Raw genomic sequence first — 25,016 nt, forward strand, 5'->3', positions numbered from 1 at the left:
CATATGCGCCTCCAGCCGGGGAACAATCCAATGCTCAACACATTGTAAGGATACAAAGTTCTCCGCATTTATGCTAGAACCACATCTTGTCTACTCCGTATAATCTTTACAGAAACGTTTAATTCTCCCACACGGAGAGGGAATTTGCTGGACTTGGCCGAATCTACCCCTGATTACATAACCAAATTGGCGAGCTTACTAATCCAAAACCAAGCATCACGTGCAATATTCCGCCGCAGCGATCCTATTGGCCGGAACCTCTGATGCAACTTTTCGGTGGAAAAGGGGACGATATAATTCGCGTACCACGAAGAAAGCCAAGCTTACCAGTCTCGTACGAACAATTGATCGCTAGTCGATCGATGACAGCTCCTGGAAGAGCAACGAAAAGCTACTATGGGATCGAAATTCACCGTTTAATGGAAGAAGCCCGGGACACGCGGAGCAAGGACAAAAGATCGCACAATGTCCCCAAGCTACATCAGTCTGTGGAGTCACCATCGGGATATCAAGCTCAAGCAGGGAGAAATACTCTATGGACGGAGAAGTATCGAGCACGGAGATTCAAAGATCTCATCGGTGACGACCGAACCCATCGCGCGGTTTTGCGGTGGTTGAAAGGCTGGGATCCTATCGTTTTTCCTAGTTTGGCCAAATCAAAGGCGCAAAATAAGACGGCCGATTTAGAAGAGCCTAATACCCACCGTAAAATCCTCTTGTTAACTGGCCCTCCCGGCCTAGGAAAAACAACATTGGCTCATGTCTGTGCGAAACAAGCTGGCTACGAGGTTTTGGAAATCAATGCTAGTGATGAGAGAAGCCGAGACGTGGTCAAAGGGCGCATAAAGGACGCAGTTGGCACAGAAAACGTGAAAAGTGTCAGTGTCATAGCCGATGGAAGACAGATTCGAAAGCCCGGGAGGCCAGTCTGCGTGGTGGTAGATGAAGTCGATGGTGTCGTCGGTGGCTCAGGAGGAGGAGAAGGGGGGTTTATGAAAGCACTGATCGACCTCGTCACATTGGATCAAAAGAATTCTAAAAGGTCCCCGACAGACTCGACGAATAACACCAAAAAGAAAAAAGGTGATAAGTTCAGGCTTATGCGGCCTTTAATTCTTATTTGCAACGACGTTTATCACCCCAGTCTTCGCCCGCTTCGGACTTCCTCCATCGCAGAAATCATCCATGTCCGCCAAGTACCGCTGGACCAAGTCGTCCAAAGGATGAAGCATGTTTTTGAAAAGGAGGGGATTTCTTGTGATGGCGATGCTGTCAGGAGAATCTGCGAAGCTTCTTGGGGATTGAGCGCTACCAGGGATCGTCAAGTGAAATCTCGCGGAATAAGCGAGGGCGATATCAGAGGCGTGCTTGTGGCCGGTGAATGGATAGCTCGCAAACTACGCTATGCGGGCTCCTTGTCGTCAAACATGAGACTTACAAGAGCATGGGTGGAACAGCATATACTAGGGGAATCTTCAAAAGACGGCTCTATTCCAGGCCTTGGGCGTGGAGGAACAAAAGAAATCGTTGAACGCGTATTCCTAGAGGGAGCTGGGTTCTCATACGACCGTGTAGGAAATAAAAGTTTCAAAGACCCGTACGGCACAAACAGTGATACTATTACGCCCGTCGGCGTCGCGGACCTCCGTAAACGCCATGCAATCAATCGGCTGACAGAAATGGTGGATGCTACGGGTGAATATGACCGCTGCGTTGCCGACTGTTTCCTCACATATCCCACAAAAGCTTATCAAGACGATACATTTCTCTCGAAGCCAAATGCTGCATACGAATGGTTGCATTTCCACGATTTAGCAACGTCGAGGATGTATGCAAACCAAGACTGGGAACTGAATAAATACTTGAGCCAAACGGTTATTGCGTTCCACCACCTGTTTTCTTCTCCGAATAGAGCCAACCTGGCAGAGCGGAAAAGTGAGAAAAGTGAAGAGGAACATCCGTTTTTGAGCCCAAGAGCAGATTATACTGCCTTTGAAATCGAAAAGCAAAATCGTGCCATTCTGACGGAGTTTAAATCCACGCTCTCGGCTCCGTTACTGCGAATATTCCTTTCTCCAGGGACAATTGCTACGGAACTTGTCCCAAACTTGATGCGAATGTTAGCGCCCGAAATCAAGCCGGTGATAGTAGGCGGTAGCGGAAGTGAGCGTGGCATTGCTAGCGTGCGAAAGGAAAGTGAACGGGCTCTCGTACAGTCTGCCGTAAGGGTGATGAATGGACTGGGTGTCACGTTTGAACGAACAAGAGTTGAAGTCGAGAGCGGGGCTCATGGTGGATGGGTATATCGAATGGAGCCGTGAGTATTCATCGTTGTCAGATTCTTTTCAGGGCGCTCTCTAACAATGCTGTCACAGAGCCCTCGACTCCCTTGCTAGTTTCTTCAATACAAAGGGGACGTCTATGGCCTCGGCAGGATCCTCAGCGCCGGTTCGCTACGCCGTGCGGCAGGTTTTAGATCAAGAATATAGGAAAGATCTTCTAAAACGCCAGGCACAATCCAGACAGGATCGATATGATAACCCGCGCTCTCTCGCAAGTAAGAGAAGCAACAATACCGAACAGTCAAAGGAGAACCAGGGCAGCGATGCCAAAAGCTCGCGGCTGACGGGCCCGAAACGAGATTTTTTCGGCCGCGTCATTGTGAATAGCGAATCGCTGCCTAGCAGGAGTACGGAGGAGGGAAAGAACCAGAAGCTTGATGGCCAGAAACAACGGGATGAGAAGAAGGTTTGGGTTAGCTATCACGAAGGGTTTTCTAATGCAGTGCGGAAACGAATTACTATGCATGAGCTGATGTCCGGATTTTAATGACAAGGAGCCGATGTAAATATTAACTGTGCAATCAAATGAACTACCTGGTTATGAAGTCTTCTTTTCCTCCATATTTGTCTTGCAGTTGTTGGGGATGTCTGTACCTTCGTATTTCCTCGATGCCATCTGACGTTGTTGTCCAACTTGTTTGCTTGGTCTCCAATCCATCAGGCAACCATACTTGACCAAGCATTTACTCTATGTGGAGCCGTATGCACGCCCTTCAAGGCAGCCGCATCAAATCAGTCAGAAATAGAACACCTTGTGGGCTCTAGAGCAGAAGGACATTTCGTATGGTCCGAAATCGGATAATGGTTATTTCATCACTTGTTCAATTGCACCAGTCGAGGTGCACTCTAAGTTGAGAAAATAATGAGAAAGTCCAGAAAAGTAGGTTTCAATTAGTACTTGTATAAATAATTAAAGTAATTGAAAAATAGAAATAGAAAGTCAATATCCAAACCCAACACCTCAGCGAGCCCGACTAGTTTGGTATAGAAAACACCCGAACTCCTCAGCCTTCTATGAAGATTCATGACTTTTAAGGCATTAGCACTTCGGCTTTGTAGATGGCCGTGCGATAGCAGGCCCTATCTCATCTCAAGGCAAAATACCTGGCTCGTGCTTCCATGGTTACGGCTTGAGTCGTCGAGGTTGATTTAAATTTTTTAGGCGACGGCGAAGGTGCAAGTGACTTGTCTCGACGAAACAGTGCCTTTAGTGATGACATGCTTGTGGACGTAGTAGACGAGGTATCTGTTGAAGTCCGGCGAGGCGTCGAGCGAGATGACTTCTCTCTTGCATTGGCAAGGACTGGATAATAATTGAGAGTGAAGTCGGTCGCGTTGGAGGCCATTGTGACGGGTTGCTCTGAGGAATTGGTTGTTGTCGAGTCCAGGGTTCTAGATATCTATCAGTTTGTTGAAAATCAGAATTGGTAACGCCTGATTTCAACATACAAGCTTGATGGAGTCTTTGAAGAAAGTGAATAAGCCAAAGTCGAGTCTTGACGATAGAGATAAAAGAGAAGGCTTCTTTATGAAGGCGATATTAGGATATCTGAAATGGATAGCTGTACTATGAGTACAACTTAGTGCTTTGTCAACTCAACTGAATAGTGAATGTGAAGATAAAGAAATAGCCATCAAGCAGGATATCAAGCCCTTCTTATATAGACCTGGCCTTTGCACAGCTCTAAGCAGGCGGCTTCCGTCCCGCTCGCCATGCATGCCCATTCTGAGCAAGACATCCCGGACAACAAATTGGTCAGTTTCTAAGAACTCAATTCCGGACAAGCTTTCAAACGCGGCCTGAGGTATGAGTCAAGGCGCGCAGGAGACAATTAATAATTGCAGGCAACCAGGATTTAGCATCAAATAGGATTTTCTGCCTGAGGTCCGGGCTGTCCTCATTGTCGCGCGCCTTTCCAATTCGAGGCCCCGACTCTGCAAAACGCACCCAGCGTGGATCAAACTAGTTTGGCAAACCCAATCAAACATCACCACTTAACGACTTCCGACGTGTGTTGAGGGGTGAGGAGTCATCATTCGTGATGCGTGAGCCTGAAGACTGAGGCTCATTCAAATCCTTCATCGTTGATTTCGTTGAAGAGGATAACTTCATCCACTGGCTTTGGGGCTGCTCGCGACTGCGGCACTGCCATCCTCTCTCCAAATGCTTCGCCCGAGGCAGCCATATCGACTGTCATCCCAGAGAGTGCGGAGCCTTATGGAGAACTCTTCAGTGATGTCATGATTAGATATATATCTGACAAATTTATCACACGAAACAGTCAGATGCCAGCTGGAAGGTTCGACATGACATTGCAAAGGGCGACTAAGAGCTCGCGTTGATGGACATTGTCGAGCCTGGGCCCTAAAGTTGGGTCCACAGTCCTCAAGTCAGAGGGAAGTTAAAGCAAGCGAGCAACTCCAGGTCCGATTCCGGGCGCATATCAGACCACAGAGAATCAAGTCGGTTGACCTCAAGCCTCAAGCAGTCGTCGAAGCATTTCCGCACGGAGCTTTTGGGTGGAACCCCGTCGGGGCGGGAAGGCAGTCGGAATTGGAATTCGGAGTTGGGGTCAGGAACACGGACCAGCTCGGAGTGACGGGATAACGACCACTCTCAACATCAATATCGGACTGCATCACACTGGAACAAACGATCGACAGCGACGCGAGTGCTTGCTGAACCTTTCCGCGGTTGCTTGAGATTGTTAGGGAATACTTGGTGCTACCGATTTGGCCATGATATTGGATTCTCGACGGCAGCTTCAAGTCCTCGATTTAGATTGCTCTCGTGCATCGCAATACACACATCTTGTATCATCTACCCTTTGAAATAACCTGGCAATCTTCCACCAACTAGTCTGATCGTTCCCTTAAGCATCGCGTAATCAAGACAACCTTCTCAAAGCAGCCATAGAATTGGCCTCCTTCTCGCTTCAAACTCAGGATTCGAAAAGATAAACGGATTCTCCACACAGCAGCGTCAATGGGCGCTGAAGAATTCATACCTATTCAGCCCAAACCTGACCTGACATCTTATACCTTGCAATCACGGTATCTGTACAAAAATAAATCTAAATATGCGTTTTGAACAGAAAACGACAGGAAAACTAAGGACGCCAACAACGCAAAAAACCAAGTTCCAGCCTCTTTACCATCTATTTCTTCAATTTTTCAGTCAACTCTGGGACTTTCTCGAACAAATCCCCAACCAGGCCAACATCAGCGACCTGGAAAATGGGAGCATCAGGGTCCTTGTTGATAGCAGCGATGACCTTGCTATCCTTCATACCAGCCAAATGCTGAATTGCGCCCGAAATACCTGCGCAAAGATATAGTTCGGGAGCCACGTTCTTTCCAGTCTGGCCGACTTGGAGACTGTTGTCGGCGAACCCACTGTCCACGGCAGCACGAGACGCACCAATGGCCGCACCAAGAGAGTCTGCAAGAGGAGTCATAATTCTGTCGAACTCCTCCTTGGATTTCAGACCACGGCCGCCGGAGACAACCCGCTTAGCGGTACCCAAGTCCGGACGATCGGAGGTAGTGAGATCCTCAGAAACCCATTCTGTTGCTGATGAAACGTTTGGATCGACACCCTCAACAATTTCAGCAGATCCGCCGGTGGCTTCGCCAGCTTGAAAAGCGGTGCCTCGAACGGTGATAATCTTGATGGGGTCTGTTGACTGGACAGTGAGGATTGCATTGCCTGCGTAGATTGGTCGTACAAATGCTAAAAAGAAAGTTAGTGGCCGCATAATTCCCACTTTTCCAATCAATAACAGGCCTGTACATACTGTCTTCGCTCTCAATAGCAGTTATGTCCGAAATTTGCTGAACATCCAACAAAGCCGCTACACGAGGTAGAATATTCTTGCCAAAAGCGGAATGGGGAGCAATTATATGTGTGAAACCACCCTTCTTGATGTTCTCGACCAAAAGCGGAGCGTAGTTCTCTGGGAGACTCTGGCAATAGCACACCGAATTAGCCAAAGATAGGCTTCACAAGAATCGCCCCATTTCTATGGAGTTCGATAAGATGGCGATTAGAGATACCATACCTTATCATAAGCCGCATTGTCAACAACGAGCACTTTATCCAACCCGCTGATCTTCGCCGCCTCCGCCGCGGCACCCTCCTTTGCGCCAGAGCCAGCAACGAACGCAGTCACCGAGCCACCAAGCTTCGCGGCAGCCGTAATAGCACTCAGCGAAGCACCCTGAATCTTCCCATCTTTCTGCTCCAATACCGCAAGCGTAGAGAGTAATCTGGAGAGTGCCGAGAGCTGCTGTGACTGAAATAACGAGGAGGTTCCGGAGGGGTAAAATTGGGAGCGGGCGGCTCGGAGGATCGAGTGTCTGGCGAGAGGGATCATTGTCACGGAATGGAAGGAGGATAGGGATAAGGAAATGTACCGCCGATGAGAGACAATCACAACTCGCAATGCTTCTTCAATTCGTTTTCCTTCTCACCGAGATCTTTCCCAGGCGGACTTTGCCCGGCACGCCAGTCCTTGTGATGACTAAGCGGTAGATCGGAAATTTGCGGCGAAACTCCACGAGCCGAGTAACCCAGAAGCGAGCCGAGAAAAAAGGTCCTATACGGAGTGCACGTTGAGAGAAAATGGAAGGGAGTTTGAAACGGCTGGAACGAATTTCAAGACTTTTTGCTTCTTAGGTATTCTACTCAGACTTATACACAGTACGCCAGCTCTCAAATATCCTGAACGCCATGCATCAAACAAGGGCCTGAAGCACATGATCCATTAGAATTGCTCGAACATCTCCTTCACTGAGGCCAATTGAGCCGAAGCTCAACTTTCCGCCCGTGCCTTCGCCTTTTGCGCCTTCAGCTTTTGCTTTTTGGAAGCAATAAGTTCTGCTTCATCATCACCCTCCTCCGTCACCTTGCGCTTCTTCGAATCCGAAGCATCAGTCTCCTTGATTGTCTTTCTCTTCTTGTTTGATTTTTTAGATCCCTCGATCGCTTTCGTCTCTCCTTCCTCCTCGTTTTCGCGGACATCACCATCCTCGACCCACAATTCACTTGCCAGCCAGATTGGCAAAGCCATAGTAGTAGCCCCTTTTAAGTGAATCGCCTTGATATTTCTCCATCCCTTCGTGACATATTTATCGACCATGCCCTGTACCACCGCTTCGATATTTTCTGCAATCTGCTGAGGCGTGAACCGGGAAGATCCAACACGAATGGCAGCTGTTGTGGATGGAGCCAGATGCACAGGAACGCAATTTAGAGCCTTGCCGATCTCCTTTGCGATGACCTCGGGAGATGCCACAGAAGCGTACTTTTCACCTGGAGGAGGTCTCTTCCTCTCATCCTTCTTCAGTCGTTTCCCGTTTGATTTCTGAACTTCCTCAATGACTACTGGAATCGGTCTTTTGTTCGATTTGAAAAAGGTCTTTCCCAGCACCTGAATCAGTCGCAATATAATCCGGTTATCCGCTAGAAACACATCATGTTCCGATAAAAACTTGCGCCGGCTTTCAAAACTCTTATACCGTTCCTTTAGTTTCGTAAAACCTATCACTTTTGTAATCTGAGTCGATAGCGATTTAGGGAATGCCTCGTCGGCAATCGCATCCTTCACGGCTCGTTGCGGATCCGCAGTGATCAAGCAGATATTAAGCGAGGATACTGGGTTTAGGGGATGTGGCACGGTTATTTTTCCCGGCTTCAGACGATTCTTGTCCACAATGTGCTTTTTCGTCGTGAGAACAAGCCAAACTGGAACATCATCGCCGATTTCATCCTCGTTTTCAGAATCGCTACCTCCATCGAGTGGCAGTTTTTTAACCGTCGACTCCTCTGCTCTTTTCTTCTCTTCGCTTTTTATGTGCCGCAGAAGTGCTGTGGAAGCTCGATTCACCTGCGTCGAGCTTGGTTAGTTCCGAATTGACAAAAGATAGGAGTAACTTCGCGAACCTGCTCATTATTCAGTTGGTAGGGCGACCCGGAAGTCGGTTTAATCGTAAGCTGCTCTGATGAAACTGCCATCTTTTATTCCACGCGCTGCTGCATTCAGGCCGTCCTGCTTCCAAATCCGAGTGAATTCGCGATCTTCAAAATTTCGAGGAGGCTCAACTTTCTTCCGCTCCGAGAATGCCAAGCCTTGCTATGTAACTACCTAGTCACGTGGGTATCGTTAAATCGGAAGTTAGTTGTTCCGTTAAATTGCTCCCAGCTTAGTCAGATATCAGCCCCAGTTCTTTGTGACTCTTAAGCAAGACGAGACAACAGGCATCACACCCAAGCCAATAATAATCATCCAGGAACAATGCTAGATCTTGAACAGGGTTTACAGGCTAGACGCTTTTTTATACTGGGAGGCAGGATGGCGGCTCCCCGCCCAGTTGAATCAAGAGCTGTCAAATGTCAACCGAAGACATCGAACCTCAAGCAGATGTGTCTAATATGCCCTCCATGAGGGATAAAACGACAAGAGTCGCCAATTCTTTTATTTTCCACAAAGCATCGCTCAAGCGCAACGGTCATTCAAAGAAAGGGCGAGACGACAGGGATATCTCTGGAAGATTGGACAACACCACAATCCGAGCCGAAGATGAAGAAAATGATGTTATTCTCGAGGCAATCAGGGACAATGTTGCCGCTCAAAAAGAGCAGGGCAACCTAGAGGCCCCGGAGAAATCGGATTTGACGTTGAAGGAAACGGTCCGTGCCGATGCGGGGGAAAAGGTTGTCATTCACAAATCGAGCAATGAAAAAATACCAGCTATAGGCAGCCAAGATATACTGCCCGAGTTGGTTCCAAAAGTTGAAAGCAATACAAAAATGCTCGCTACAGAGGACTTGCATGAATTGATACCCACAAGATCAACCGGCGGCTCGATTGGCAAACATTACAAAGAAAAGAAAGCCTTCTTCGAGGCCCTTCCCAAATTACTGAATCGGCAGTGCGAGCTAGGGAACTTGAGCTCTTTCAGTAGCCAGACATCCCGAGGAAGTGCAACAGTTGACGACAATGTTACTGGTGCATGGACCATGACAGATCAGGGAACGAAGGCAGTACTCAATGTGTATGCAGACGTCAGAGCAGCACTGGAATACTTCAAGGTACCTGAGGAAACGAAATCCATCCTCGGCCTTTCAGTGAAAGTCATGGTGCAACCGACTTTGATAGCAACCGACCCGAGTGTCTTGACTCGGGTTGGCGGTCGTTGGCTGCCTCATATTAGAAATGAAATCCTCACCCCGCGTGATGTATTCTTACTCTGGAGCGGTGCAAATATCTCGCGGCTCCAGAAGGCTATGTGGGCAATGGGACTAGTCCGGAAAGCACAGCGGTCTGATGGATTTGCTGATCTCCTTCTCCCTCGTTTACTTGGCCTTGCTCAGCTGTGCGGTATCGAGCGCTTGAGCTTCTCAGATCTTATGGAGCTGGCAGCATTTACGCCGTATCTCGAAAAGTTTGCCCGAGCCTATATTGCAAAAGTGATTGGGTCAATCGACAAAAGTCAAATCACAAATCTTGCATATGGCAATTATTTCAACGGCCAAATGTTGGGCAGCACACCCTATATCAAACACTCTTTTGTCGACACTGCGCCGAGTTTAAATGACCGTATGGTTGTGATTGGGGTCATTCACAAACAGAAGCTGAAACTTACCAACCCGGACCCGTGCAAGCAAGTGGAATTTAAGATCAAATTGATCTCTTTGACGGAGGGCGAACCGGTGTACATGCTCTCTGGATGGGCCACGGCAATCGCGCATCGACCTCCACAGTTCGAGTCCACAACATCATTGAGATGTTTGTACCAAGATATCCACGGAAGTCCCCATTATGCGGAGTGGAGACCGGACAAAGTTGTTATCAAGATCAAACGCACCAGTGATGGTCGTCTAGCGGCTAAACCAGCCATGTTTGGACAAATTCCCGCACCTGAGATTCCCGGGCAGCGCGTTTTTGGCGTCCCATGCAATTGTACAACAAGGGATCCATCAAAATATCTCAAGCTAGCAGGCGATACTACCATGAACGGTGTGCAGCTACGGAGCGTTTGGACAGGCAGCACTGATATTTCATACCATGATCTGCGATTTATATGGACAGCCGGGGACTTGGTGATGCAACGATTCCGCGCGGATGCATTTACACAAAGCACTTATATCCAAATTCCGGAGGAATGTTTATACTGTGCTATCAACCGCGCGTTGGGAGCAGGATGTGGGATCTTGGTACTGGGTGGCTTTCCGAAATCTAAGCCGTCAACACAACAACGGGGCACATATGCTTGATTCACAAGCCTTGTCGGTATCCGATGGGATTTTTGAAATGTGAAACTCATGTTAGTTTTTTTCAGGTGCGATTTATTTACTGCGGGTATTCAGTATTTCGAAAATACATGAAATTTCCCCTCCAGCCCTTTTCAAATCAGGATAATATTCTTTTTCATCTTCTCATCGATCTCATCCATCACCCTCAAGTCAACACACAGTAAAACCAAATTTCCGGCCTGAGATAAATCACTACTTTGATGAAGCAAAAAGTAAAAAAGCGATGAGGGCTGACCCGGATTTGAACCAGGGACCTTAGGATCTGCAATCCCACGCGCTAACCACTGAGCCACCAGCCCTAGCGAAACAGTTAGACTTTTCCTAATTTTACTCAAGAGACCTGCAGAATTTTCGGTTGAAGCCGCATCGTCGTGCAGATTGGAACCCATGCCCGGAATGCATGGAACTGGGGGCCCATTTTGTTTTGATAGGAGGGAGTGCCGGTTTAGGTTTTAGCTGTGTTTGCATAAATGTAGCACAGCTCGAGTTAATATGTAACTTATCACTTGTGGGGAGCAGAATGCGCACCCCATACTCTGTACGAAGTACATACACAGGAATCGGGGGTTGACGTTGATAATGGCTTTCGGAGAACGGGCTCGGCGATCGTGGGAAGGCATGTATATAGAAAGTATACCATGATAATGCTTGGTTGAGAGCTAGTCGGGGTTGATCGATAGTTTTCTTGTTAAAAGCGCAGAAACAAGGATGGTATCATTTTGGACAAGTAGATTGAATAACCAGCTGTGACACAGAACATAACCATTACGACTTTCTTCTCTTTACCCTCGGACTTTCAGCGTCTTCCGGTTCCTCCGACCCCATCCGCTCCTCGTTTCGAATCCGATCCCGCACCTCCATCAGAGCCTTCCCAAGCAGATTCAGACCCCATCTATGCCTTTGCGCCTCCGCATTCTTTGCACCAAACCCTACACCCCAGATCCTATCCCGGGGACTCGCTTCAACCAGCTCCCGGTCCCCCGTTGCCAAAAGCTGCGCCCGAAGATCTTCATTCTGCGTGAACTTCAAGTAATTCCCCTCCACCACGATCTTCAACCGCTCTTTCTTCCAAATATCTTCGTCGAAATTTGGGATCTGGCGGCCAAGGCTCTTGAGGGTTCTTGGGCTTGGGACCGGTTTGCCGGCGGAGAGGATCTCTTGGGTGGTGCTGTCATCTGGGGCAAAGAGAATGCCCTTGCGATGCATCATATAGCTGATATATTGCAATAAGTGACAAGGAAGCGGTGCTTGGAACGAGAGAATCCTCACTGTTCACAATTCTTGTACTTGATCTCAACGTGCTCACCAGCGTCATTGAGCTGAGAAACGGTGAACTCAGACTCATACCACTGCCCAAGAAAACCATGGGGTTGCTCGGGTTTCCAAAAGTAGATAGGCCCGTTCGGGGGTGAGTCGGGTGACTCGCCCGTCTTTGGTTGGCGCTGTCGTTTTGACGGCATGATGAATGCAAGCAAGAAAAAGTGCGAAATGCAGAGCGGAGCTGGCAGCTCTCGAAATTCCTAGTTAATGAAATACGGGCGCTTCCAAAGGTCGTTCTTCTCAGTTTTATGAGTCACAAGCAGTGTGGTCTGTTGTTGCTTCTCAAATTCTGGCAAGGCTCCGCGATGCGTTGATAGGGTCGTGGAACCTTATGACCGAGGCAAAGCGCTGAACATTGCAGGATCACTCAGTTTTGGCTGCCATGCACTTTTGATGCTTGTTTTCGAGCCCCAGGGAATTCTCCAACAGGCTTCTGGGCTTGTCGCATCCTTTGAAATAAAGGTACAGAGTACGGAGTAAAAAAAAAAAAAAACCAAGAAAATGACTGGAATCGAGGTGCACCTCCTGAGAGAGTTTGATATTGAGTGCTATATTTAGGCAACGATGCATCACGATGTTTTTCCCCCTTTCAGTGGGGCGGAGCCTCACAACGAAGGTGTTTGGCCTCGTCATCGGGGTTTCTTTGAGCGGGAATCCGTTATGAATACGCTTCCTTGCACGGAGTAAGCAGATGATGATGATGATGATGATGATGATGATGATGATGATGATGATGATGATGCAAAGACTTAGGGATATCTATCCTTTTTATCTTACTGCTACGGCTTTATTAAATGCGACTGGGCGGTATTGTATCATTGGCTCCTCGATCTTGGGTAACCAAATGATAGGCCGAAGTAGAGGACCGGATCATCAAGACAAGAAGGGAAGATACCTGGAGCGCTCCCAGACTTGACCTCCGTTCAATGCGATTTCCAAAATCTGGGGAACCGCCTGAGCCTTCTTCCCGGAGCAAGTTGTGATCATGCAGTTTCCAGAAACGCGATCTAAGTGCTTTGATCATCGCAAGAACAGTAGCGGCTGGCTCTCTTTGTTGAGGGCCAGCGCTTCCCAACCTTGGTGATGAGAACGACGAGGAGAAAACTGACACCAACCAATGTGGTGACCTAATTTGGTGAGGCACCTCATTTGCTTGTTGAAAAGTCGAACCGATCCACGTTGACTAATTTCATCAAAAGAATCTGCTTTGACTTGTTCGAGTGACAACGTGGAGGGTTGGCAGGCGGTCTGTGGGGGAAAGCATGCATCCGGTACCTGCATCTTGACAGGGCCACATGTCCAGGGCTCGATGGTTGCAGATGTGCTGGCCCTGTTGCCTGACGGAGACATGATCATTCGGAGCAGAATCGGGGCCTTTTCAATGACGGAGAGCCTGGTGAAGAAGGCCGGTTTCTCAGGCTGGATGTTGAGGCTCGAATGCTTGGTGTCTCGTTTTGGCTCTGGGTGGTCTCGGGTATCTAGTTCATGGGCCTGTTCCACTCATTTCGAAACAAAAACAAAATTTACGCCAAGATCTACATCCCTGGCCTCAGTGGCAGCCCTGGTCGCGGGCCCTGATTGGTGTTCCTGAACCCGGCCGCAAAACGATACAATACGGGTCAGGAACAAAACTCAACAAACAAACGGTCCCTGGAGCTTGGCGGAAAGGAACGTCCAACAGCCAAGCGGGCACAACGGGCGTGGACATCTCCTATCTTTCAGCCAAACCACTCAGACTGATATCCAAGTGGTGAAGAATCGATCTCGGTTCAGTGTCCACAGTGTTGTCCTCCGAGTTGATGGTGTCCACGTCAACCTCCGCCTGGGCGAGAATCCACTCCAGCTGCTCGTCCTGCTCAGCATCCCCACAGCGATTATGTAACGCCCGCGCTAGACAGTGCAAACAAGCCCGGCCTGCACAGCCAGTGTCGACTTCCCACCCGCAGCCCGCACAGAGCCCCCTGAGCAAAAGCCAACCACGCTAGCCAGTGCCAATGCAACGCTCTCGCCCCCTTTTTGCACGCTTTTTCCCTCGCTTCGTGCGTTGATTGGCCCGTCCGGCACACCATCTGGTAAATTGGCCGCCCGCTGCTCTGGGCACTTTGCCCCTGGAACCGCCCGGGATCAGCATGCCCAATCCCTCCCCCCCCGTTTCGCTCCCAATCTCCCTCTTTTCCCTGGACGACGGCCTTCCTTTCTTTCATTCTCTTTCTCTCTTCCCCTTTCTTCTGCTTTTTAACCCTTCCATCGCCCCCCCCAGTCCTTCTCTCATTGTCATTTCTCGTTCGCTTCCTCTCCTTATCCCAGTCTTTCCGTCAGACCTGGAGGACTCGCGCGTTTTCCACCCACATTCCTTTGGAAAGACAGCCCATTTCGGCGATTCTCCCTCCTGAAACAGTTGGTCCACCCGTTTCGCGATCGACACATTGTAGCACCCAGGGTCAACCATCAACGTGAGTGACAACAACATTCATCTTGACTCTTGCTTTGGGCGCTGTGATGACCGTTGTGCCTGGCAATCGCCTCTATGCAAGCGATGCGGTCTCTGTGTCAAAACGACAAGAACTGCACCTAGCATCAGCCATGAAACAGTCTCCTTCAAGACTAGCTAACAATTGCTGTGTCTCGTTAGTTATTGCACGTCACGAGCGTCGTCCCTGAGATCTTCGACAGATCTCGATCCTGTCCTTAACGGCTCCTACTGCGACTTGACGTCGACCCAGCTTCCGTTGCTTGTCCATATTTGTCGAAAAAAACAACACAAATATCTGTACAATGAAGTTTACTCCCGCGATTCTGAGCTTGGCTGCAGCCACCTCTGTTGCGGCCAGTCACCATCACCGACATGGTCACATGAAACGGAATCCAGTGGCCACCAAAGTTGTTACCGTGTCCGGTCCTACTGTCATTGCCTATGAGCTTGATGGCAAGGTCATCAGCAAAGAAGAGGCCTGCAAGGGTATCAAGGATGGCTCTCTTATCTGGGCTGATGGAGGCTCCTATAACTCCTGCGACGCCGCTCCACCAACCCCTGTGAATGCGCCCCTTGCCGGCCAGGAGTTCTACGAACAACCCAAAGACGAACCAACTCCGATCAAGGTCGACAAGGCCCCCAAGCCCTCGCTTCCCAGCATGCCAAAACCCAACATCAAGACGCCTGATTCCTCAGCACCAGCCGGTGGTGAAGGCCTCGATAGTGATTTCCCCGATGGTGAAATTGACTGCTCTGATTTCCCCTCCAAATATGGCCCGCTCAATCTGGAGTGGCTTGGTCACGGCGGCTGGAGCGGTATCCAATATCCTACCTTTACTGGCGACCTGATCACCAGAATCGTTACTGCTATATCTGGTGAAGGATGCACTGAGGGCGCCATGTGCTCGTATGCCTGTCCTCCTGGTTATCAAAAGAGCCAGTGGCCATCCACCCAGGGTGCCAAGGGCGAATCCGTCGGTGGCCTGCAATGTAAAGGAGGAAAGCTCCGTCTCACCAACCCCGATCTCTCTAAGAAGCTTTGCACCAAGGGCGCTGGTGGTATCAGCGTGAAGAACACGATGAGCGAAGTCGTCTCTGTCTGCCGAACTGATTATCCTGGTATGTGTTAACTCACCCCTTACCGTATCGGCCCTTCAATGCTAATAAAACGCAGGAACCGAATCCGAAACCGTCCCTCTCCTTTCTAAACCGGGCTCGACTGATCCTCTTACCTGCCCTGATTCCAGCTTGTACTATAAATGGCTGGGCAAGCATACCTCTGCGCAATACTACGTCAACCCTAAGGGCATTGGCATCAAGGAAGCTTGCCAGTGGGGTGACGGTAGCAAACCTATTGGCAACTTTGCTCCCATCAACCTTGGTGTCGGAAAACGAGATGGTGCTACTTGGATCTCCATTTTCCAGAACAAGCCAACCACGAACGTGAAACTGGACTTCAAGATCGAGATCAAGGGTGACAACCTCTCTGGAGCTTGCCGATATGAGAACGGACTTTTCTACTCTCTCACCGGATCCAACCCCGATGGATGCACAGTACGTATTTGGAGCCCTGCGATTATCACCTCAACGTTTTGCTAACTCTTATTCCTCCGATAGGTCCAAGTAATGTCTGGCGAAGCCACCTACGTTTTCTCTTAAATCAACCATCTCTCAAGATATAAAGAGAATACTGGTTTTAAAATGTCGTGGCGCGCTCTGGATTTATTCATGTATTAAATATCATCGTGACGATTTCACATCCAGCAGTATTTTCAGTCTTTGCCCCTTTTGAACACTTCATCGCATCACTTTCTTCAGAGCTTCTGAAACTCCCACAAACCTTCTTAGCCAGTCATAGTATATTTAGTAGCGCTTTTCCTGTTATTTAGATTTCCTTTTTTTTCCCCACGCTTTTCGTGCATGTAAAGAATGTGTTGACATCGTAGTCTTTTTCTTGGTACACTCTCTCCGCTCCCCCAAAAGTTCAACCAGCCTTTTCCATCTTGTAGGTGGTTACGGAGATCCCTTTCCATCTCGCGCCATTCCTCCGCTTTTTGTCCAAGATGGCGAAATTAAAAAAAAAAAAATACATTTAAAACCGGCGACTAACAAAAACGGAAAATCAGCCGCCCTCACAGAGGCTCGAACTCTGGACCCTGAGGTTAAAAGCCTCATGCTCTACCGACTGAGCTACAAGGGCCGGTTAGGGTACGAGGCTAAAAGGTTGGCTACATGAGGCTATCAACTAGTCTTCGAGGTAATTTTTGGTAGGGAAGTGAATTATCAAAGCCATCCCCGTTTAGCCGGCTTTTGAAAGGTATATAAAGCCCTATTAGGCTGTTATGAGAGGCGGGAAAAATTGGCTGAACTTGGTCATTAACACGTGGATGGTGAGAAGAAGGATATTTTTTTGAAGGTCGCTTGAGATTAATTGGAGCATTGGGGTTAATCTATTCATTGCTGATGGTGGACTTGATTCACAGAGACAAGGGGTTGTGTGAGTCGGTTGGTTTTAGCATACCAAGGATGTAAGTAACATGCTTTTAACAACGGCATTTGTAGGAATGATCTTATTATGGAGCATTGCAGGAGTTTGATGGGTTGGAGACTCTTTAGGGGCGCGAGAACGAGTGGTGGTGAAACACATTGGAATGAAAATAGAAGAGGTTTTTATGACATGATCGGGACCAGAATGGGTATCATCCTATTCAGAATCATGGAATTGGTTATAGGAGGTTCCCGGCACTAAGCAGGCCACCCATATCTAGTGGTTATATGAAAGTTCAAGTAAAGGAAGTAGCCTGTACATACGTTTTTTAGACATCTGCTTCAGCAGCTATCCCAAGTTCTTCTTTTACCCAGCGGACCATATATACAACCCCCATGTTCAAAATTATCCAAATATATACATGTGGATGGCTATCGGCCGGGTGCCCTTCCCTGGAAATGCAGATCCTAAAACCGATCCTTTGGTATCCCCAGTCGCCTTTCCTCAGCGTACCTCTCCTCGGTGATCTTCCACCACCAGGCATGGGTCTCATCCACGCTTCTGCTCGCCGCCTTTTCATCGTTTGCCGCGTCACCTCGCCATGTCTCATCCCATGGCTTAGGGCTCAGTATATAATGAATGTTTTTGATCTCGTCATCTCTCCAGATCGCTTCATGCACGCCCTTCCAGCGAAGAGTTTTCAACGCGTTATATGTATAAGGGATCGCAACCCATCGTCCAGGGAATAAATCGGCTAGGAGTGATTGGTCTGCGAAATCGTAGTTTGAGGTAGCGCGCGGGTTGCGCAGGCATTCGAGGATACGGTCATACACACCCATTGAGGGATTGACAACTTGAAGCCCACCGTTTGGAATTGAGAGACCGGCTGTTGGAGGTGCTCCTTGCCTCTGTGCCTTGTCTGGGTGGCTGTGCTGACTTGTAAAGGCGCAGTTTGATGAATTCCTATACAGGAGCTACAGTTACTACACCCGCCACTGGTTCAGGGAAGAGGGCGCCATGTCAAAAGACATGGACTCCGACATACCAATCCTTAGGATAATGTGGCTTATGTAGCGGGTTGCAAACACAGGCATGACTCGCAGCAAACACGCGCGGCCCCGTGCCACCCAGCGCCGGGTCATCCAGTTCTATATCCATCAGCTCGTCCATGTTGCGAAGGACCAGCATGTCGCTATCAAGCTGGACGACACGGTCATAGTCCACAAGCGAAAAGGGAGTCAACTTGCTCCAGCAATCATAGAAGCGGGTGTCATTGCTGTAGTCCTTGTGTGCCGATGGGAGCAGGTACGGAATATGGCGTTTGGGAATCCGCCTTGCGTCTAGGGCGGCATGGCCTTCAGCAGGGAACGTATCGGTGTAGAGAGCCAACAGAGGATACTTTGATCCAACTCGTTTCAGAGAATAGTCCAGCGTAAGGAGACCTGAGAGATAATCGGCGTTGGTGATCAGGGTCGTCCACACTGATGGGGTTAGGAGGATAGTCGCTCAGGCTCAAGACATTGACTTAAAACGCACCCTTTTTATGTCGTGGGCTCCTTTCTGACTGAGCCTTCATTTGGGTCTATTCGTCCCCAATGCCGCCTCTCCTCGGTCCAAAAATTGATTCCACCTCTTCCCAACTACGCAGGTAGCGGATAGCACGGCCGTTCCGGGCTCAGGAGCGGTATCCAAGCACGCATCAACGGATATCCAGCACCCAGGGAGAATAGAGAACCTCGGGTAACCCCTAAAAAAGCGGGCGATGACTAAGGAAATTTGGATATTCCACCACCGGAGCCCTCTTGGGTGAGGCCAGATAGCTCGCGGTGTCCAGTATATCCTTCAAAAGAGCAAACTGCCAAACCGCACGGATGGCCGGTGGAGCAGAATCTGCCTGCTATATACACTGACCATCGTGTCGGGTATAGAATCCCACAAACGGGAAAGACGAAAAAGAGAGACGGTCCCAAACTCCAAAGCGGAGCAGGCGAAAAGCCGAGAGCAGACTCCATAACTTGGTATCATGGTTAACTTTGCTTTGGTTCCGCACTTTTCGTCTCGACTCCATTTTATTGCCAGATCGAGCGGCCGGCGCTGGATTACGTGAGCGGCTTGGCGTGGAATATGCACTAGAGATATTCGGGACTAGTATTAGGTCATGTGACTAGCTATGCTTACCTAATCCCAAGCTCGATTCTGGTTGGCGATTCGCCGGCGCGTCAACTCGCTGTTGTTTAGACGCGCGACGTTTGCAAGGGAGAAAGACGGGATATCTGCTCGATTTCGCGGATTCCGGTCAGTTGCCAGAGCACAATTGCGACATTGTCGTACACTGGCCTGGAGAACCGCCGCACAGCGATTTGAGCTTCTTTTGATTCCTCTGGGTGATGCTTCGCAGCGCGCTTTGCAGCGCTCGCCAGCCACCAAACGCGTAGCTCCACCAGGCGTGCATCTGTAAGGACAGGCATTATTCCGCTTTTCATACCAATCGTGACCGTGACTTCTTCCCACAACGCCCGTCTTCCTCCTCTTCTCTCTCTCGACCCCCTGAGAGCGACATGCCTGTCGGTTCCTCTCCTGGTTTGGTCATTTTCTGCCTAGTTTATTAGTGTTTCCTTCCCGCGATTTCTGATCATTGCTCATTCCCCTTTGCTCTCGTCTATCACATACCGTGTATTTTTTGCGAGTCTACCCTTTTTTCTTTCTTCCTTTCTGCTGGCCTCCCGTGAACCGTTTTCACCGCTGGGCATTGTCTCAAAGGGCTCTTGCATCACGCTTCCCGCCTCGTCACGATGGAGTCCTCACCTCCTCGAACCCATGCTCGACTCCCGTCCGTGGCAGGCGTAAAGCGATCCGCGTCTCTGCTGCCTCCATTCGAGCCATCTTCCTCGCCTCCCCTTCCACGGCCGATAAAACGCCTTGCACGCGATGATAACAATGGGATTTCCAAATACCCTACTCCAGTGCCCACGTCGTCGACTGCCGTTCCCTCCTCGTCTCCTCCACGTGCCAGACGTGGTTTGAAGCGTACTCACTCCATGGCTTCTGAAAGGACACCGTTGTCAGCAGTACCGTGCGTCATGCTTAATGAAAATGGAGATACCCTGACCATGGGAAGGTCTAGCATCTCTTGCAACTTTCAAATTTCTGCCAACCGTCTGGTGTCGAGGGTGCATGTGAAGGCCGCATATAAACCTGCTACGCATCCGTTTGAGCAAGATAGAATCGAGATTCTCTGTACTGGGTGGAATGGTATTCAATTGCACTGCCAGGGAAAAACATACGAATTGACAAAGGGCAAGACGTTCACTTCTGATATCAGGGACGCCGATGTTATGATTGATGTACACGATTCACGCGTACTGCTCCAATGGCCTCGTCAAACTAGAAAAGGCTCGACTTCCATGCACTCAGACCAAACTTGGGAAGAAAGTTCTCCAATCCGAGATCCACAGACGCGTCCACAGCAATCTACCACTGCAAGCCCCCTTAGGAACAGACAACGGCTCGGTTCTCCAGTTTCTCCCTCGCCTGCCGTCCAAGCATTAGGAGCCTCGATGGCCCCACTGACCCCTTCCCGCTCTCTACCTAGCGAAGTCGTCGTTTACGAAGACGAGGCCTCGCCAACTGGTCGACGTCACTCAACGGACAATTCGATGTCTCAGAAAACACAGCTAGCCACCCAGCCGCTCGGGCATAGTCAGCAGAACTCTCTTACTAGCTCCTTGAGCAAATCAGAAGAACTTTCTGAACATGACGAAGAGAACGATCCCATTATCTTTTCGTTTGGGCCCTTTGGTGCGAATATTCTTCCCAGGCTAGCTTCCTTCCATACTAGCGATTCCCCTACCCAGGCTCTTCCTGAAAAACCCAAAAGTCCACGCCAAGCTGCGCCGCATGTCTTGCAAAAGGACTCGGAGTACGAATCGGTTAAGGAAGGAATTCAGAATCATATTGTCAATCAGCTGGCGTTTTCACGGCTGTCTTCCACTCCTTTTTCAACCATCGTGAAAAATCTTCCGTCGGAACTAGTTCAAAAACTTCCAACGGACAGGTTTCGTGTTCCAACTAGCGAAATTATGTCGATCATCGAGAATACTCAGTGTATCGGAAAAGTGAGCAGAGAAGGCAAAGATGCTGCGGGGAAAGCATTGGAAAGCGAGTATTACTACACTCCCGATATGGACCTGGATGAGAATAGGAGAGAAACGGTCGTGAATGGCCTTAGGAAACCCGGTTTGAGGAACTGTCGGAAACAGCACAAGGTTCGAATGTCCCCCTTTCCTTCCCATTGGCTCTTCCATCCTCCGTTGTTAACATGTTGATTATTTAGCAATATTTTTGGCGCAGACCAAAAACACCATAGAACACCTTTCTCAGAGTCTGGCAGGTCGAAACCATTGACATGCAGTCATCCACAAGTTCCCTTATTGTCACGGCATAGCGTTTGTATGGTATGATCCCAATTTCACACATATATTTCCCCCGTATTCCAATCCACTTACCCCCGAATCCCTACGCCCATTATGTGGGTTCAAAAAAGTCCCTTGTCTAGATGTAGTTATAATACGATTGTCAGTGTTCCTTCTATTCTTGGACGACCTGTTGTTCGCTTCCAAATCCCTCTTGTTACCTTATCCCTTTGAAGAATTGTTTACGCTTGATGTATCCCCAAGACTACACACAGATCCCGCTTCTATGAGAGAAACATTCCATGTTTGATTATCCTTGCTCTAGTACGAAGTACGAGTCAAAAAGGAGCCGAATTTATTTATGTTCGTGTATATAACTTATGTGATTCCCCTTTTATGCTCTACACCATTACAACCAGGCACCCTGAAATACGATATACATTGATTAGACTTCAATGTGACTCCAAAGAGGAGTTCTGCATTCTTCCCGGAGTTATTAGTAAATAATGTAGGTCACATTGGAACGCAGGTATCAACGCTTGTTTGCTTCTATTATCTGGGTTATATAGCAAAGATGTAGGGTATTGTGTAAGAGATAGTTCCTCTAAATACTTGTACCGCAACTCAAAATGCCCACTGGCTTGATATTCTGGATAAGCAAAAGCTCATTCAAACTTGTTCCTCACATTATCATAGACACTTGCCGGAAAATCCAAAACGTTCTGACTCCCATCCAACCCAGCGGTGCCTCCCAGCGCAGCCACCGTGACATTGATCAAACTCCTCTCATTACTCACGGGAAGATCCCCGCTGAGTTCCCACCACATAGCACCCCCCAACCCGCGATTGCGGATATACTCCGCTTTCCGCTGTGCCATGAACGGGGTATCGTAACTGATCATTTTCTGTCCGCTGGGCGAGTAGCTCCACGACGCAAGGAGCTGGGTGTCGTTTTGCTCCTGGCTTTCCGGCTGCGGAAGCGCTTTGTAGTCCCACACTCCGTTTTCCCAAGATCCTTCTCCAACGCCTTGGAAGGAGGATCCGGGGCCTTGGGTGTGTTCAAAGGCCCGGCCGTAGAGGGGAAGACCGAAAATCAGTTTGCTTGGATGCACGCCGGCGGAGATGTACGCGGATACTGCGGCGTCGGCGTTGAATGGGGTGCTGTCGGGGGAGGATGGGGATGGAAAGACGTTGGCCATGTGACCTGCCGTGGAGTCCCAGCTGCCTGCAAAATCGTAACACATGAGGTTCCAGAAGTCAAGATACCGATCCATCTCAGCTATGCGGAGCTTCGAATAATGATTTGGCCCACACGGAGCTGCGATGGTGAGGGGCAAATGTTGTCCCGGCGCGCATTGGGAGGCATACTGGTCCAGTGCGATCCTGGTTTCGTAAAGAAGGGAGACGTAGTGTTGGGCTTCGCTGTCATCCTTGGGATATTCCCAGTCGATATCGATGCCGTCGAATCCGCAGTCGGCCAGGAGTTTAACGGCGCTGCGGGCAAATGTCTGGCGGCCCTCTGGAGTGGCTATGGCCCGAAAGTTGGTCGAATATGTCCAGCCGCCTATCGATAGAAGGACCTTGAGGTGGCGATTTTTCTTTTTCAAGAGAAAAAGTTGCTTAACGCAACCATAAGCATTGTTGCCCTTGTCATCCCAGGAGTCTGATGGATAATGCTTTTCTAGATCTGCATAACTGTCGGTCAGATGGCTATAAAAACGTTAATATAAAAAAATATCCAAAATCGGAGCGTGATAACGCATGCGTAACATACACTTCTCCGCTATCACCGCGAATATTGGCAAAGGAATCTGTAAGAAATGGTTAGGTGATGTTAAATAATTAAATGTGGAGTGGATCGCTTTCATACAAAGAATATGTGTGACATGGCTTGCTGGAATATCATTAGGCTGGTAATTTCGGCCATAGATGCCCTATTCAAAACATTAGTTCATCAATGGTTAACTGCATAAGAGAGTTTCCGCAGATTAATTAAGCATGTAGTAGTAAAATACCATACCCAATTGGTAAAATAAGCAACAGTTTTGAATCCAGTTGGATTAGACGGAGCCGGGATGTTCAGAGCAGCAGAAGTGTTCGGAACAGCAGCAGCAGCCGCAACGGGTTCGAGCGCCTTTGCAGCCACTGGTTCAGGAGGCTGTTGAGATATGTTGACGACTTGTCCAACTTCAATCATACTGGCATTTGGTATCTGTGGGTTGAGAGTAATAAGGGCGTCGAGTGTCATGCCATGGTCATTGGCTATTTTCCACATAGTATCGCCGGGAACAACTGTGTAAGTAGACATGGCTAAACCGGGTAGAGTTGATACCTCTTCGATAGTTGGATAGTATTTTTAAAGCTGAGCTCTCTGTGTCGAGGTCTTCATTGAATTTATAGAGAGGAGCAACATTGCCCCGCCACAATTGTAGGGCTGAACGAACCCCGCCGCAGAACAAAGGGCCCCACAAGTGCTTCAAGCTGGCCTATCATTTCCGTGCAAACATGCGGCACAGCCACAGGACAGGAGAAGGGTGAGGCTCCAGCCACAATCCATGACATCCCCGTCGAATCGCAGACATCCAGCCCACAACCATGCTACTCTTTGCTTCATGCTTGGTCGATACCCCCATCTGATGCAGGCTATGCAACCAGGTGCTGGACATTTCGTTTATACCGTCTGGATGCTTCAGAGTTTCCACGGTGAATGGCTGGGTAGTTGAGGCTGTCCTTCAACATCTACCCCCGATGTCGTCGAAGAGAATGAGAGCTGACGTTGGAATAAACTCTGGCATGATCGATCGCAGCCGCCCGCTTGGCTTACATAATAACTATATACCTCTATCTTCCAGCATACCAACTTGGAAGTGGAGCAAGGCCAACTTCAGTGAACATGATGTTTCTCCTTGATCATGTCAAGACTGATAAATACCTTTGCAATATCGTGCCTATCACGATACCCGAGTCTTCCCTCCCAACAGACATCTCAACCCATCTTCCGCTCACTGAGAACACCTTGGTACCAACAAACCAGCGGCATGTCAGGTCGTTCCCAGCTAGGCACGCCTGATTCCGGCGTGGACCTTCGAATGCCAACTTGTCGTGGTGTTGAAATTGAAGAGATGACCATTATTCAATTGCAAAAATGTTTGACAGAAGGGAAATTCTCTTCCCGCGATTTAACTGCTTCTTACTTGCTCAGAATCGAGAAACTTAACCCAGTACTGAAGTACGTTATTTTGCTATTGCTGCAGCCATCCTCCTATACGCATAAATGACAGACAGCAATACTCATGCTCCCCCTGCAGGGCTGTGATTGAGGTGAACCCAGATGCCCTCACGATTGCAGAAGCATTGGACAACGAAAGGAGGAATGGCGAAGTGCGTAGTCTTCTTCACGGGATCCCTTTCCTTGCCAAAGATGTAGGTGATACTCTCCTGGCTTGGAAATAACGTGGTATAATTGACTTACTTTGGGCCATTTTGGGTATAGAATATGAGTACAAAGGATAAAATGCAAACTACAGCGGGATCGTCCGGTATGCTGCATTATCATTCTCTTTACTAGGCCATTTTACTTATCTGAAATAATGATAGTGCTTCTCGGTACAACGGTGCCTAATGACGCAACCGTTGTGTCGTTGCTGCGAGAAGCTGGAGCCGT

At 48.9% G+C, this 25,016-nt stretch overlaps 9 protein-coding genes and 2 non-coding genes across 11 annotated transcripts in view; 4 read left to right on the top strand and 7 right to left on the bottom strand.

The window, feature by feature from the left end:
* UREG_06367 (uncharacterized protein) overlaps positions 1-2,829 on the top strand; it is a gene marked incomplete at both ends in the record, with an annotated part of 3,208 nt that extends 379 nt beyond the window's left edge. The window contains 2 exons of the mRNA XM_002583354.1: positions 240-2,317; positions 2,376-2,829. Of these exons, the coding sequence (XP_002583400.1) occupies positions 240-2,317; positions 2,376-2,829 (2,532 nt within the window). The remainder of the gene's footprint in view (positions 1-239; positions 2,318-2,375) is intronic.
* A 2,671-nt stretch (positions 2,830-5,500) lies between these two features.
* UREG_06368 (electron transfer flavoprotein alpha-subunit) lies at positions 5,501-6,420 on the bottom strand (the record flags this gene model as incomplete). Its single annotated transcript, XM_002583355.1, has 3 exons — positions 5,501-6,075; positions 6,140-6,306; positions 6,404-6,420. The coding sequence occupies 3 exons, from the start codon at positions 6,418-6,420 to the stop codon at positions 5,501-5,503; spliced, it is 759 nt and encodes a 252-aa protein (XP_002583401.1).
* Positions 6,421-7,156: 736 nt separating this feature from the next.
* Positions 7,157-8,358, bottom strand: UREG_06369 (uncharacterized protein; the record flags this gene model as incomplete). The annotated part of the gene is made up of 2 exons (XM_002583356.1): positions 7,157-8,230; positions 8,287-8,358. The coding sequence occupies 2 exons, from the start codon at positions 8,356-8,358 to the stop codon at positions 7,157-7,159; spliced, it is 1,146 nt and encodes a 381-aa protein (XP_002583402.1).
* A 375-nt stretch (positions 8,359-8,733) lies between these two features.
* Positions 8,734-10,620, top strand: UREG_06370 (uncharacterized protein; the record flags this gene model as incomplete). The annotated part of the gene is made up of 1 exon (XM_002583357.1): positions 8,734-10,620. One exon carries the CDS (start codon positions 8,734-8,736, stop codon positions 10,618-10,620), a length of 1,887 nt encoding a protein of 628 aa, XP_002583403.1.
* Positions 10,621-10,885: 265 nt separating this feature from the next.
* UREG_07988 lies at positions 10,886-10,958 on the bottom strand. The gene has a single exon. It is a non-coding gene; the product is annotated as a tRNA-Cys (tRNA).
* A 466-nt stretch (positions 10,959-11,424) lies between these two features.
* On the bottom strand, positions 11,425-12,119 carry UREG_06371 (uncharacterized protein; the record flags this gene model as incomplete). The annotated part of the gene is made up of 2 exons (XM_002583358.1): positions 11,425-11,872; positions 11,929-12,119. The coding sequence occupies 2 exons, from the start codon at positions 12,117-12,119 to the stop codon at positions 11,425-11,427; spliced, it is 639 nt and encodes a 212-aa protein (XP_002583404.1).
* Positions 12,120-14,754: 2,635 nt separating this feature from the next.
* Positions 14,755-16,111, top strand: UREG_06372 (uncharacterized protein; the record flags this gene model as incomplete). The annotated part of the gene is made up of 3 exons (XM_002583359.1): positions 14,755-15,571; positions 15,627-16,006; positions 16,070-16,111. 3 exons carry the CDS (start codon positions 14,755-14,757, stop codon positions 16,109-16,111), a joined length of 1,239 nt encoding a protein of 412 aa, XP_002583405.1.
* Positions 16,112-16,579: 468 nt separating this feature from the next.
* On the bottom strand, positions 16,580-16,652 carry UREG_07981. Its single transcript has one exon. It is a non-coding gene; the product is annotated as a tRNA-Lys (tRNA).
* Positions 16,653-17,407: 755 nt separating this feature from the next.
* On the bottom strand, positions 17,408-19,408 carry UREG_06373 (uncharacterized protein; the record flags this gene model as incomplete). Its single annotated transcript, XM_002583360.1, has 5 exons — positions 17,408-17,903; positions 17,986-18,421; positions 18,852-19,085; positions 19,119-19,213; positions 19,272-19,408. The coding sequence occupies 5 exons, from the start codon at positions 19,406-19,408 to the stop codon at positions 17,408-17,410; spliced, it is 1,398 nt and encodes a 465-aa protein (XP_002583406.1).
* A 324-nt stretch (positions 19,409-19,732) lies between these two features.
* UREG_06374 (uncharacterized protein) lies at positions 19,733-21,306 on the top strand (the record flags this gene model as incomplete). Its single annotated transcript, XM_002583361.1, has 2 exons — positions 19,733-21,205; positions 21,274-21,306. 2 exons carry the CDS (start codon positions 19,733-19,735, stop codon positions 21,304-21,306), a joined length of 1,506 nt encoding a protein of 501 aa, XP_002583407.1.
* A 711-nt stretch (positions 21,307-22,017) lies between these two features.
* UREG_06375 (endochitinase 1) lies at positions 22,018-23,660 on the bottom strand (the record flags this gene model as incomplete). The annotated part of the gene is made up of 4 exons (XM_002583362.1): positions 22,018-23,047; positions 23,127-23,163; positions 23,223-23,286; positions 23,373-23,660. The coding sequence occupies 4 exons, from the start codon at positions 23,658-23,660 to the stop codon at positions 22,018-22,020; spliced, it is 1,419 nt and encodes a 472-aa protein (XP_002583408.1).
* Positions 23,661-25,016: the final 1,356 nt, after the last annotated feature.

Source organism: Uncinocarpus reesii, genomic scaffold, assembly GCF_000003515.1.
Source record: "Uncinocarpus reesii 1704 scaffold_4 genomic scaffold, whole genome shotgun sequence".
Lineage (NCBI taxonomy): Eukaryota > Fungi > Ascomycota > Eurotiomycetes > Onygenales > Onygenaceae > Uncinocarpus > Uncinocarpus reesii.